Genomic DNA, 15,330 nt, shown 5'->3' on the forward strand with positions numbered 1-15,330 from the left:
AAATGGAACCTCTAAATATACTAGTTTGAAACAAACAAAAATATGTTATTACCATTATTTTATTAAAGCCTAATCATCAGATTATAATCTACTAATTAATGCAAACGTATTTATCATTATGTGCCTGATATATGCCAAACCCTGCGTTAGTCATTAGGGATACAATGTAAATATGATTCATGCCCTCCAGAAATTTAAGTAATTCACCTTTAAAACCATTTTATTGTGCAGATCATTTTACAGAACTTTAGATGTCACTGTAAGAAATTAGCCTGGGCGTGATGGGACTGTCTAACACATCCTATAACTCACTCAAAATATAGAATAATAGAAAAGAAAGAACGCGAATGTTAGCTTAATTACTTAACATTCGCCTTTTTTTCTGAAAAACACAGCATCCAGAATGTTCCTTTAAGGATCTAGTCTTTTGCACTTTCAGAATTCTGGGTGAATTTGCTTCTGCACATAAAATGATTTTCATTTCAGTTAGTACAATATCTGCCAGTCCCCCAGGACTTGAGGGTAAAGCCCCAGGCAGGAAGGGAACAGCCATCACATTGCCCCCACCCCTTGGCTGGCCTTTTTGTGGGTGTGATGGTGACAGAGGAAGCATGAGGGAGCCCTGCCCTGGGAGTCAGGAGAAACCAGGAGGCAGAGACAGGTGCTCTCAGTCCAGTGTGTCAGGCACTCTGCTAACGGATACCGCCTTGCTTCTGGACAGCTTCTTGTAAACATGCTGATTCTCATTGTGACAGGAGGACTTTACAGCTTAGATCTTCATGTCTAAAACTAAGGGTTTAAGTTACATCAGAGTTTCCCAAATTAAATTCCGCAAAACACAGGTCCCATAAGACATTTCTTCAAAAGGCAGCCTGGGGCTTCCCTGGTGGCTCAGTGGTTGAGAGTCCGCCTGCCGATGCAGGGGACACGGGTTCATACCCTGGTCCGGGAAGATCCCACATGCCGCGGAGCGGCTAGGCCCGTGAGCCACGGCCGCTGAGCCTGCGCGTCCAGAGCCTGTGCTCCGCAACGGGAGAGGCCACAGCAGTGAGAGGCCCGCGCGTACCGCAAAAAAAAAAAAAAAAAAAAAAAAAAAAAGGCAGCCTGGGGCAGCAGTGTTGGTAAAGCTGCCCACCACACCCAGGGGTGGAGAGTCACAAGGCACAGCAGCATATGAAGGGTTCGGAGAAGCTGTACCTTCAAAACACTTTGATAGCAGCATTTCTCAAACGAGTTTGACCATGAAACCCTCTCTTCTAGTTTCACCTACTAACATCTGCTGATTCACTTAGTATTCTGAGGTACAAACTTTGGAAACATTAGAATAAATGATCTCTTAAACACATTGATTTTATAGCATCTTAAAGCAGAAAATAGTCTTAGAAATCAGAGGGCCATGAGGTTAAGATCTCATAGCTAGTCAATGGCCAAACTAGGTCCCTTTCAGTTGCCAATTTTTCACATTCCATGTGCTAACAATCGCAGTGAATGAAATTTTACTGTGAGGAAGTTTAGAAAAAGCATCAGTAATTGAAATCTACAGATAACCTTAAAGCTCCAGGGTTTCCACTTTTGGTAAAACTCTGTTGTTTGAAGTTACTCCTGATGAAGCAAAACTAATGGTGTGTGTCCATAGGCTGGTAGAGATGCTACTGAGCAGAGAATTATCCACAGTTCAAGAAGCTAATGAGAATGGGGGAAGGAGAAACAAATGGCACTGAGTCCAAAGCCAAGGTAATTAGCTCCTGGGTGACTAAGAGTAAATTATCTTTTTTTTGATACTGAGCTCAAGGAGATCCTTGGCTTTTTTTTTTTAAGTACTGAGTCATATATTCCTTTGGTGTCAGAACTAAGAAAAGAGAACCGATGCTTGCTACACTGACCTCAATGTCCTGTGCTCTGGTAGGGTCTCCTTAATGCCAACTCAAAAAAGCCTCACACATCACTTCACAATGGTCTTTGCCTCTACTTAAAAGGACAAAGATAATTTTAGGCTTCAATTTCTTTTCATGCCATTTGCTTGAAAAGAATTCTTTAAGTTGGTGGCTAAGCAAACAACAGTATTCTCCTAGCAGTGAATTGGCTGTCCCACAATCCCAACTGTAGTATAGCCTAACCCCAAAGTAATTAAAGAACCAAGCGATTTGCATTCTTTGTCTATAAAACTACTCTTGAGTAGCAGATGGCAAACACAAATGATTTGCTCTAGAGACATATGGAAACCTCTCTGTTTCGTAAAAGCCTCAATGAATATTAAACGCCGAGTGATGTCACTCACTGCAGAAATAAAATGTTGTGATAATCCCCCAAACAGGCCTAATTAGGCCATACAGCTACTTGAGTTTCAGAAAGTAATAGGAGGGAAATTACTATGTGATTGGGATTTCATTAACAGTTCTTCTTAATCTGAATATTCATCCTGGCCCCAAAGAATTACCTATTCAGCCTTATTTCTTCAGCATTCTATTAGATTGTACCATAATTTTTAATTGTAAATCTTAAAAATGAGTAATCAAAGAGATCTGCTTGATTTCATGTTAATTCTTCAGTTCTGCCTGAACAGCAAGAGCAAAAATTTCAAGAGTGATAGGGTGTTTTATCACAGGTTTGGGAGCATTCACCGTGCTCCCTGATAAACTCCGTTTTATAAGCCCTTGCTGCTGTTAAATTGGTGGTGGGAGTGAAATCTGTGTTTAAGGTTATTCAAGAAATGATTATCCATATTAAGCAGGAATTGGAGGCAGGAATCTGATTGAATATGGCTCAAGATACAAAGGAGAATTTCATTTTTCTCTTCATCCTGTAGATTGGCAATCCAATAAGTTGTTGGCAACCCAGTAACTTGTTCTCGTCACAGAAAGGACTGAAACTTTGCACTCCCTGGAAAGAGAGAAGTACTGATAACTGAGTCATAGGGTGAACTGAATGCTTTTTAGAATAAGGAACTAGGTGTCTTGGGCTCCTTTCCAGCCCCACACTCTGCCTGGCCTCCAAGGCCTCCTAGGCCTGTTGATGAATCTCCTCAATTCACTAGGGTGTTTAGTTGGCCTTGGAGACCAAAGTCTGTAAGACCATAACCCCTAAGGCAGATCTCAGGATATCTGTTAGGAGCTTGGGTTCAAGAGCCAAAGGATTTTATAGACAGAAATGGATTCTCTAGTCCAGCCTCTTTCATTTTACAAATGAGGAAACTGAGGCACAGAAGGGTTGTTGTCCTTCTTTTAGGTCACAGAGCTAGTTAGGGGCAGAGCTAGGAATGGAACCCAGGTCACCTGATGCTTTGTCCAATCTTCCTTCCATTACAAAATCCCAGGACAGGCTTGTCAGGGCCTGATAGAGAATTTAGAAAGTTCAAGGCTATCAAAGTGTTTAACCTTACCTGGTTGCTGAAGTGGGGTAGAAAAGGGACCAGGTGTCTAAGTGCCTGTGTTAATTCTAGCTTTGGACCACCCATCGCCTCCTCAAGGAAACAGTATTTCTCTCTTGCCTCTTCTTTCCAGTTCAACATCAATCCATCTGTTTAAGAGAAAAACAAGTCAGAATTTTCCTGGATTCAGCCCCATGATCGCTCCAGAAATTTCAACATAACTGAACACGATATGAATATCTATATGCATTTGACACTGAAACAGGTTGTAGTTTTCATTGGTTGCTTCTACAGCCTTTTTGCCTCCTGTCTTCTCTATTTCTAACAGGATCCTATGATTTAGGGTGAGTTTGACCCCATATTCAGCTCGAATGACTTAAGCCAGTTGGCTTACGCCATTCTCTTGGACCCTAGGATTGGTTCACGGAAGGGCAGTCAGGGCCCATGGAACTGAATTCTAGGGTATTTATTTGAACTCCTGAGAAAGAGGATTCTTTACATTCTGCTCTCTTTGAATCTAAGTGTCCCAGGAGTTTCAGCAAGACATTTTGCAACCACATGAGACTGGTCTGTTGAAATCAGTGTTACTTTGAGGAAGCATTGCTAAGAAACCAAGAGAGAGAAACCAGGTCCTGGGCATGTCATTTGAGCTGCTGAATCACTCACCTGTCGCTAGTTCTAGATCTGATTATTTTAGTATATGATTAAATATTTTTATTATTTAGCCATTTAGTATTCTATTATTTACTGCCACACGTATCTCAATACCTCTTATGATGCTGATTGTGAGTTGCATAACGTCTTGACTTTGCCATTGAATCAAAGTCCATTTTAAAGTTGGTTCCAAAAGGCTTTCTTTAATCACTCACTCTAACAAGAAACTCTACCCAAAGCACATAGTACTTACTGTGTATGTGCCTTATTTGACAAAAAATCCTACATAGCGATGCCCAAGCTAATGAAAGGAATGAATTTCACTAACATATTTTATTGTCAAAAACTTTATTATTAGAGAAAGAAATAATACAAGTGTATTAGAATAGATTCCTTCCAATCCACCCTCTAGTAAATTTCATGTAGCCATTTTTTGGTATTATCATGTCATTTTTATTTAATTTTTACATTCAGTGGAGATATACAAAATATTTAACAATCAGTTTGGCATAAGCACTTGACCAATCAGATTGGATGTCTGACCAATCCGAATTAAAAGCCAGCCAATCAGAACAGACACCTGACCCATCAGAATAGATGAAGTGTGTGTCTGCCAGATATCTGCCTCCCATTTATCATTGAACTTTTCGCTTGTGGGATCTCCCCTCAATTACCTGGGAAGCAAACTGAAGGCAGGGACCACATGACAGATACCTTTGCATCCTTCAGGTAGGCCTTGCTGAGCTGGTTTCACAGTGTGAGCTTGTTTGAGTAGACATTATTCAACCAATGATTGCTCAGGAAACATCAGTGGGTGGAAAGAGTACAGTGTGTCCCTCTCTGATGAAGATAATTGTAGAATTATCTCACTGGATTGTCACTAAACAAATAGCATGGTTTGGGATGACAGTTCATAAGAGAAATTGGCATTTTTGAGGAGTTGTCATTCAATATGGTCTTGACAAGCTAGAGAAATAATATATAATCACACTGATTTTTTAAACAACAATAAACAGTATACTTACAAAATGAATAACATATAAATAGAAGGTAAAGGACAGCCAGAAAGGTATTGGTGAGGCTAAAAATACCTAGGTCTTATAGCAAATAATAAACTGAAGGTGTCCCAGATGTTTTATAAATACCTAGACTGGGGACTTCCCTGGTGGTCCAGTGGTTAAGACTCTGTGCTTCCATTGCAGGGGGCACAGGTTCTTTCCCTGGTCAGGGAACTAAGATCCCGCATGCCATGCGGTGTGGGAAAAAAAAAACAAAACATGATAGTCAAATGTTCATTCATTCGTTCAACAACTGAGTACCTACTATGTGTAAGGCATCATTCTAGGCATGCTGGCGACACAGAAATCAGCAATGTCCCTTTCCTCAAAAGGCTCAAGTTTTAAGGGAGAAGACAAAGAAGTACACAAACTTTAGATAACAGAGAGAGAACTTATTCGATGACTGAGTCATCAGTCATTGAAAATAATCACCATGAAGGACATCTCTGTAGCCTACCAGGACAGCTGTGCTCAACAGATGGCAGAGGACCAGAACCCAAGGGTGGTTGGACAGAAGCATCAGCACTGATGGGTACAGACTGACAACCAGAGGTTGCTTTGTCCCTAATTTTTCAGGACCATGTAAGCACCTGGATTCTTGTAGGATACAGTTAAGGGGAGGACAAGTCCCAATAACGTTTGGTACCAGTTTTGCCAGCCCTTGAGGAGTAGGGGTCTCAGCCAAGTTTAATTTCACTTAAGCAATTAAGAAAGGTGACATTTCTCGCATTCAAGTGTCTTGGAACAATTTAAACCAGTTAAGGAATGCTTGAATTAATTTGAAAATTTGCCTAGAGAACACACAGCCCCTCAAGAATGTGTTTGTAGATTCTTGGGGGTTAAAGACCCCCAGGATGAATAAACTACTGTAAGAAGTGAATAATGGCTCTTGGAATTGTGCAACATGGCAGTCCTGCTTGCTACCATGAGGAAAGCCAGACTGAGGACAAAGTAACCATATAGAGGAGGGCAGCAACAAAATAATACAGGAAAGTGAACTACATTCTGATCAACCAGCCTGAAGCTCACGAAGACCTCACATCAGCGAGACCTCCTTTCATCGTCATCACCCCACCTTCCTAGAAAATTCACGGGTAAGAACTCAGTTTGACCTAGCCTGGCCATATGCCCACCTCTGTGGCTGAAGGAATAAAGTACCATGATTCACAGCCACCAGAGGGGAAGGAGTGGCTGCCCAAAAGCAGGAGGAAAAGAGTAGTGGCCTGACAAAAACCACAGAGGGTAAACTCCTTGGACAGCTAGATTCCTGTTAAGTCAAGCTGCCATGTACATGTTAAACTTATCAAAGGCTTCAATAAACATTTACAGAATTAAATTGAAAGTGCTGGTCTGCTTAGTATCTGCAGTGACATAGCATTTTAAGGGTGGGTTTGGGCAACTGGCAAAAAAGTATTGATGTGGTTTTCTCAGAACATAGTAACGTGCCACTGGTAGAAAGAAAAGAAAGTGGCAGCCAGCAACCTGTGATCTGTGGGACCCTTAGGTCTACAAATACACTTATTGTCCAGTCTTTTGAGCAAAGTGCCTTGATTAAATAGTAGTTACTACCACCCAAATCTGATCTCTAAGTAACATGTTGTTATACAAAATATGAAAATTCATAATTCACAAAAGGGAAAAAATTGGATCCTTCTTGAAGTAGTGTCAGTATATCAAAATGCTTGAATGGTTCAACAGTGATATACAGACTGATCAGCTAGAAAGTCCCAAATGTTATACACACTTGCTAATAGAGAAAAGCCAGGGAAGTGAAAACAAGACAAAAAAATTTTTAATTCCCATCAGTTAACAAAATTCCCCTAAGGAAACTTAGGGACTTTAAAATTCCTAACCCTAGCTTCTCTTATGAACTTCTTTGCCACATCAGTGTGTTCTTATTCATACAGAGAGAGAATGCCAGTAGTTGCATGCAGGTAGTGGAACTAAAAGTTATTTTAATCAGTACACGTTTTACAGAAGAAAGAGGATTCCAGTGGTCTTTGAAGATTTTTTTCACTTCTTTTCCAAATGAAGAGGAAGGTGCTGTCTACATTTGTTCAGCCCTGGCTGAGGCCAAGTTCACAGACTTGCCCAAGAACTGGCTGGGACAAGGAGGCTCAGCCTGTGCCAGAGGACAGAATCCCTCCTCATTAGGGGATAGAAACTGTGACTCTGACCTTCTTAGAGATCTGTTCCCATCAAGTGGACTCTAGAAATTAGACATTAGATTAGCAGCAACCCTCTGGGTACTGTATGATTAAGAAGTGTGAGTTAATGACACATTTTATCTTTTTTTTTTTTTTCACATAGAAGGTGAAAGCAGCTACTAGGCCCAACTGAATTTTCTCGTCTTTCTTGTCTTTTAACAAGATGAAGAATGGAATATCACTGGCATTGAACATAAAGTCACAAGGCACACAAGATATGTTTTAGAAAAACCTGCTGTCTTGTTCAACTAACTGTCCAAGTTTTCTCCTTAGTCTACTAATGGTTGAGTCCACTGGTTCCCTTAATAACCTTCTCTAACCTTCCAAAAAGTGTTTCCTTAGACCTAAGAACCATAGACTGTGGTTCTCATATGTTTTGGCCTCAGGAACCCTTAATCCTCTTAAAAATTATTGAGGACTCTAAAAAGCTTTTGTTGGTATTTGACATGTTAGAAATTACAAGGGAGAAGAGATGAGAGACAGAGAGCCCTGAATGGATAGAGCTTCTGGTCCCAGACCTCCTTAGCTATTTGCTTGCCCTTCTGCTTTACCTGAGCCATTAAATCCCCCTTTCATGAGAGCATGATATGGTTGGGTTTCTGCCCCTAGTGACTGAAAGAGGCCTGAATCATACATCCACAAAACAAAGAATAGTCTAAGGCAAGAAATAAAGGATTAAATTGAGTATAACAGAATGCTGCTTTTCCCCCATTTGTTATCCATAAAAGTGAGAGCCTACAGAGGGTTGAAGAAGGTAACCATCACCACTAACAGTTTTCTACATTGCCTTAAGGATTTCAAAGTGCTTTCACATTCAGTATTTCACTTAATTTTTCCTACAACTTTATGAAACAGCTTGTTTTATACCCATTTTAGAGGTGAGAAAACTGAGGTTCAGAAAGCCTATGTGCTATTAAGCAGCTGAGCCAAGACAAAATCCAAATCTTATCCTCCAGATTCCCACGGTCATAGTTCCTGCCTCGCATGAATGCTTGCAGTTTTATAGGGCACAGGCCTGCAGCACAAGCCTTGAAAATGTCAATTCCCAGACTTTTTGTCCATCTTCCTGCGGGAGGAGATGAGCGGTCTGCGTAGCAGATCCTCTAAAATACCCACTGTATTTCGCTCTGCTCTGGAGGCGTGAAGAAGAGAACAGGAGTGGGGTTCAAGTGAGCACCGCAATCATTCTTTTCGAGCTCCGTAACTGACGGGCTGCGGGAGGGGGCTCAGACGTGGTGCTGGGCAGGAGCTGGAGGAGAAGCCAGGTAAGGCACTCTGCAGATAATCCACAGCCTGCGCCAGGGCAGCGGGAAGGAAAGAAAGCATCTCAGCTGCGGGTCGCGGTGGAAGAGATGTGGGATCGGCTGGACTCAGATTCCGAGGTCCTGGATTTGAAAGGCACCAGCACACAAAGAAACGACGAAGTTAAGTTCCGGTGGTAGGACACGCAGAGTTGGAAACCGGCCCTCCCTGCCTACCTCGAGTGGAAACGCCTAATCCCCGATCACCCGGCCCAGAGCGGCTCTTCTTTTATCCTTTGGGGCCGCGGGGACAGCCTGCCCCGGGCACGCCCGAAGCCCCTCAAAGGAACTACAAGCCCCACCAAACACTGGGGCGCGGGCGGTGATGACGAAGCCTCCGCGGATTGGCCATGCGGGGCGGGGCGCGCAGGCCTTCTCCGAGGAAAGGGGCGGGGAGCGGGGCGGGGCGAGCGGCGGCGGCTCAGCGGGCACGCCCCCTCGCCCGCGGCCCCCTCCCCGCCTCTCTCCGCCGCTCCTCTTGCTCCGCGGTCAGAGGGCCGGAGCGAGAAGATGGCGAAGACGTATGATTATCTGTTCAAGCTGCTGCTGATCGGCGACTCGGGGGTGGGCAAGACCTGCCTCCTATTCCGCTTTTCCGAGGACGCCTTCAACACCACCTTCATCTCCACCATCGGTGAGGGAGGGGCCGCGGCCGGGGACGGGGAGTGAGAAATGGGGAGCGGGTGCGAGGGGGCCGGGAGAGAGCGGTGGGAGGGCTTGGGAGCCCCAGGGAAGGGACCCCGGGGACAGCAGGGCTGCGAGGGCAGTGGGAGAGGGTGAAGGCATGAGGGAGGGGGGGCCGGTGGGGACGTGAGGCTGGGGGGGCGGGCGGTTGAAAGGAGGAACTTGGGGGCAAAGGAAGGGGAGGAGGAACCAGAAGAACAAGGACTAAGGGTGTTGAGAGAAATGAGAGGGTTGGGGGTGTGACAGGGAGGGGTCTGAGAGGGACAGAGTGGGGGGACACAGGAAATCTCATGGAGAGAGAGAAGGGAATAGTGGGTGTGAAATGGATTAAAAGACAGGAAAGAGGAAGGAAATGTGAAGGGGGAAATGAAGGGTTGGGGGAATGGGAATGGGAGGTCCGTGAAGTAAAGGACAGAGGACACAAGGGACAAGAGAGGTGAGAACCCGGGAATCCGGAAGGAGTTCGGAGGAATGAGTGATCAGGAGGTAAGGGATGAGGGGCACTGGCTACAAGAAGTCTGGTCATAGATATCATGGGAGGGGGCAGAAGAAAATTGCAGGTAGAAGATGAGTTCAGGGGGCCAGAGGACGGAATGAGGATACTTGGTGGAGAAAGTAAAGGAGAGCTGGCTGTGAAATAGAAAGGAAAAAGGGAAGCAGAATATACAGTAGAGAGGTTGAGCAGAGAAGAGAGAAGATGGGAAAGGGAGAGGAAATGGAAAGTAGGACTTTCTCCAGTAACTGGGAGCACTGGTTACCATTTTCTCTCTCTTTACTCCCTTTGGATCAAGTTCAGGAGAAAGAGCAAAAAGTGACTAATAATGAGATACTGTCTATGGAGCATTAAATTGTTCTGTGAGTGTTAAGGGGTGTTAAGAGGATGGGTGACTTTGGGAATGGTGTGGTCAGGAAAATGTGGTTCATTCCTTTACTATCTCCTGTGCCACAGCACTTCTCAATTTTTAAAGTTCTTAGTCTTGAAGGTTTAATAATCCTCAGCTGGGGAATTGATCTTACATTCTGCCTGCCTCCCTGTATATTTTCCTTTGGTTTTAATTATTACTTGCTAGACGAATCACAACATGCAATATACCCCTCAGTTACTTTCAATTGATTCTGATTTTTCTGGTCTTGGCTGGCAGCTGTCTTTCCTACTTTTGGAAGACTCTGGTCAGGTAACGAGATCTCTAACTCAACGTAAACCTGAAGAAGAGCAAATCAGAGCTGGTTTTAAGCTCAACATCATTTCCCTTGTTAAATAGCTGCTGTTAATTAAGTACCTTAAGAATCTTAGCTCTTGGTTGTCTGGATAATGTCATGGCTTCTCATAGCGGCTCACTTAAGCATCTTTCAAATGGTTCTTACAGTGTATTTCGCCATGAATTGCTGGGATTATTAGGAGGCTAGTGCTATGGTAATGAGTTATGTTTTAAGGATAATTTATCGTTTATAAAAGAAGAATATTGGGGTATAGAGCACTCTTCAGCCAAGCACTAGGAAAGGCTGTGGTTTGTTTGTTCTGGCGTCTTTCATATGGATTGAGTGGTCTGAAACCTCATGGGTGTTATGATGTCTGGGCTTAGGGAAGTTTGAGTTGCAAGTTCTTGGCAGTCATTCTTGAGTGGGACTTTTTCTCTTCGGAGGAAGCAGATTTTAAATGTCGTGTCTCAAGTATATTCCTAAGAGATTTGATGGGAGCTGTTGCGGCAACCAAAAGGCGTTAATTTTTGATGCTGGTGCTCATTTCAAAACCCCATAACCCTTTTTCATTGTTGAATGCACACTGCAGTCCAGATGGTAAAGGACGGTTTCTAACAAGTCGAGTGGGTCGCCTTTTGTCCGTTCTATGAGTGACCCTCCCAGAAGTATTCCCCTGCATCGAAAGTGACTGAATCTCACTGATGCTGTTTCCATTAAGCTCCTTAAATGACTTTTGCTTGTTTGTAATAGTTTTATTAGTTTCCTCTTTTTTGGTCTTAATTTTTGCCCCACGTTTTCTGTGAGGGTGCCTGCTTCCTTTTACAATAGTAGCTTTGAAAAGTTACCTTTCGCTCTGAAGGAGTACAATCTTTCTTCGGTGGAGTTTTAAATTTTTTTTTTTAATGATTGAAATTTGGTTTTGTGGAGGGTTGCAGCTATTAAGGCAGGAAAACAAGTGTCCTGAAAGAGCTTAGAACTGGAGGTAGACGTTAAATGGGGTGAATCTCACATGTCATGTTGTCCTTTGTATTTTCCGTGGGGTGGATGTGGTAAAGAGAGGCTCTGAGCTTTGTCTTCAGTTGACATGGAGGAGGGGAAATCCCATTTAGCCCCAGAGCTCTGACGGGAAGTGGTGGCCCACTGCCTTCAAACAGCACAAAAACTGTACATACGTACAACCTAATGCTTTGGAGTTGAAGTTAAGCTAGGAAAATAAGGTGAATGTTAACATCATTCTAGTGAAAAGTTCCACACACACCGATCACAAACATAGGCTTGGAGTGTCCACATCTCTGGCAGCAATATCTACCCCCCTCCAGCCATCACCCCTGTTTCCAGGTGATCTGAGGTTGCTGAGGGGAGAGTTGGTGGTCCATCTCCTCCCAGTCATAATTATTTCTTGAGGCACCTCAGTGTGGAAGTTTCCAGGGCTTTTCTGACTGCCACATCATTGCTGACAAAACTTGATAAGGTCTACGTCCCAGGAATTGTCCATTCCTTAATGGGCATTTCTTAATACATGGGGTTTGTGTGTGTGTGTGTGTGTGTGTGTGTGTGTGTATGTGTGTGTGTTGGGAGATATGTATGGATGCCTGTTTCTTCCCATGGAGATACATTTACAGTCTTAATTTTGCTTTGTTAAAATTTAAGTAGTTTTAAAAAAGGACATCTGCCACCTCTAGACACTATTTTGATAGGGGTTCTGCATTCATGAAAGGAAGGAGACAATTAGTCATTTTGATTACAGAAACAGTTGTCACACAGATGCTTTCTTCTTTCATGTATCTAAGGTTCTGGTATCTTCTCTGATGTCCCAGCTCCCCTCATTTCCTTTCTGCTCTTGGGGGTGGTAGAGGGTACAAGTTTTTCAACTGACTTGTTGGGACTCTTTTCGTATGTCAGTCAGATAATATTTAACTTTTGAGTAGGGATGTTTTATCCATTTGAAGTTGTAGGCCCAGTGTCTAGGACCAACAACCAACTAGCATTTCAGTTCAAACGTTTAAGAACTGATAAAAAATTTTTTGATTGACTCCCCAAGCCCCTTACATGATCATTAATAACGATTAATTAAATGTATGTAAAATGTAGCATTAAGACAACTAGGAAACGGTAATACAGTAGCTCTGAATTATATTTCCTATGGGATGTGGGTACATTTTAATATTGATGTGAAGGTCATATCGATGTCTTGGAATGGCCTGTACCGAACAAGGTGCTGGGAGAACAGAAAGAGAAAACTCAGCCCTGTCCTCTAACAGGACAGTCTAAGCTTCCTCCCTTAACTGTCTCTCCCCTGCCCTGCCCCCTTCTTCCTGTTAGGGTATTTCCTGAGTGGTTTTATTATTTAGTATAGTCATAGTTTGACAGCAGAGTCTTAGAAATTATCTACCTTATGCCCATGGCCCAGTTTTATAAGTAAGAAAACTGAGCTTAGGTTGATACTGTCAAGATCACACAGCTGGCTGTAGAAGAGCCTCTAGTGAAACCCCAGATTCAAGTCTGGATCACTTTTCACGACTGAGCTGCTGCTATTTCTGATCAGTATGATCACCACCATAAATTCAAGTCACCATCTTTTCCAGGGAGGAATTCGATTTTGCACGTTTGCTTTTATGTGAGGAAAGTTAAGGTGTTCCCATTTGGAGTAGCTGTATCACTTTAGGGAAACAGTAAATGCTAATACAACTCAGAGTCCTATAGGAGTTTATATGGGCTAACTCGGCATGTTATAACTGTCCTTTGCCCTTTCTATGTCTGTAGTTTCACGTTAGGAGATCAAAGTGTATCCTGCCATTAAAATTCCTTCCATGTGCAAAATAACTACTGACGTCATATTAATGTGTGCTGATAATTGTTGCAGCCTAGTGCCTAACATTTTATTCTCTAACATTTTTATTCCTTAACATTTTTTTCTTGGATTCACTTATTTTCATTTAGGGGTTGGCAGACTATGGCCCACAGGCCAAATGTGGCCTGCAGCCTGCAGCCTGTTTTTGTGCAGTCCACAAGGGAAGAATGTTTTTTACCTTTTTAAAGGGTTATTAAAAAGTAACACAAAACAAAGAATATGCAACAGACACCATATATGTCCCACAAAGCTTAAAAATATTTACTAACTGTTCCTTTACAGAAAGAGTTTGCTGACCCCAGCTTAAAATTAAAAACTGTTTTTGGTTGGTAGCAATTCAAAGTTTTTATCAAGACTGATTGACTGAAAAACAAACTTTGTCGTATTTACATTTTTATCCAAGATGATATCAACATTTGGCTGAGCATAATCCAGATATGTAGTGCAAGTAGATTTTAGTTTTCATAGTTGTTTTCCATGGTTTCAACGTCTCAAACAAAAATATGTAAGGGACAGGCAACTTCAAATTGAACATTTTGTACATAAAGCCTTACTTTAATGTCACTGTCTTCTTTTTTTTTTTTTTTTTTTTTCCTTTTGTGAGTGTCAGTATTTTATTTTGGTGTGAAGACGGGAAGCTGGAAGATACACTGTATTTAAAATTTTCTTGGTTCCCCCTCACATTGTGGAAACCCCCTCCCCCCAGAGCTAATCTGTTCAAACTCAAATACTTAAAAATTACAGCAGCAAAACAAAAGCACAGAAAAAAGAAAACCGGATGGAGAAGGTAGCCAGGCCAGTAGTGTCACTTGGTCTGGACGACTGAGGTGCTGGACAGGAGCTTCTGTTTCTGTTTTTTCTTTTCTTCCTCCTTTCTCTTCAGAGAGGGGATCTGAAGTAGCTGGCATGTCCAGTTTCGTGAAGCCTGCTTCAATAGCTTGGCTGAAGGAATTCTGGAAACTGGGCACAGGAACACTGTCTGCGTTATCACTCTCCCCATCACTGTCCACAGTGGCAGGAGGACCTAAGCGGTTTTCATCTTTCTTTGGAGCAGTTTTGGGCCACACATCTGCTTTTGCTTTTCCAATTCTCAGCATCTGGGCAAAGGAAGGGAAGGGAGAGTCTTCCTCCAGGCTCCCAATGCAGAATGAAGAACTGCCCTGACCGGCGGTGGGTGACGGAGGGGTCCGCAGAGAGTCTGCTTGGGAACCTGGACTTCTGCTAAGAGGAGAAAGGGAGAGAGCCCCATGGCCCTTTCTATCAAAGTTGTCGATAGACTTCCCATCTAGGTGATAGCTTTGAAAAGAACACTGTTTCAAGATTTTAATACTTGGTCATAAAGGGTTAAACTCATCTCCTCAGTTAGCGTTCTAGCGAATGCAAAAAGCCATTCATTCAACAAATCAAGGATGGGAGTGGGAAACTGAGTCTTGGAGACAGACCTAGATGTGTCTTAAGAATAAGCGTACTTTAACAAAGAACTTCACCAGCTGTTCTGCATGGCAGCAAACCAGGGAGGAGGTTCTCTTGGCAACAGCACCAAGATTGTTTGGATCCTCTAAGAAAAGCTGCAGAGAGATAGGTTTGGATATTGTCTTAGAGGAAAATGTCTGGTCTTTGAAGACAAGGAAAAATTTAGCAGTTGATATTTTAGTGGATCTGATAACTGAACCTGGAAGGAACCATGGAACCAGAAGTGGAAGACCAGGGAGCTGCCAACGTGGCCTGAGGACATGGCTGGCTCTAGGTCACATCTGCCTGCCTGCACACAGGACCATTCTGGAGACCAGCACTCTGGTGTGTGTTAGAATGACTACGTGGGAAAATTCGGCAGGAAGGAGTTTTCATAGCAGAATGAGAAGAGGGTGGGAGTGGGGAATGGGAAGTAGCTGTTAGCTGGTGAGTAATATCGTGGAACATAACATAATATGGATCTTCTGAAATTTAAGTAGCCGATGTAGTGGCTTGGTTCATGTTTGGTGTTAGAGAGATTGCATGGTCAATTAAG

General features: G+C 43.0%; 1 protein-coding gene across 2 annotated transcripts in view; it reads left to right on the forward strand.

Annotated features, from left to right (window-relative positions):
• Positions 1–9,017: 9,017 nt before the first annotated feature.
• RAB8B (RAB8B, member RAS oncogene family) overlaps positions 9,018–15,330 on the forward strand; it is a 67,284-nt gene continuing 60,971 nt past the window's right edge. Inside the window, exon 1 of one of the 2 annotated variants that reach the window (XM_007467202.1) lies at positions 9,018–9,221. In XM_007467202.1, the coding sequence (XP_007467264.1) occupies positions 9,098–9,221 (124 nt within the window). In that variant the 5' untranslated portion in view covers positions 9,018–9,097. The remainder of the gene's footprint in view (positions 9,222–15,330) is intronic. The other variant, XM_007467203.1, reaches the window with a different exon arrangement.

The sequence above is a fragment of the Lipotes vexillifer genome, unplaced genomic scaffold (genome assembly GCF_000442215.2).
Source record: "Lipotes vexillifer unplaced genomic scaffold, Lipotes_vexillifer_v1.1 scaffold1654, whole genome shotgun sequence".
NCBI classification, from domain to species: domain Eukaryota; kingdom Metazoa; phylum Chordata; class Mammalia; order Artiodactyla; family Lipotidae; genus Lipotes; species Lipotes vexillifer.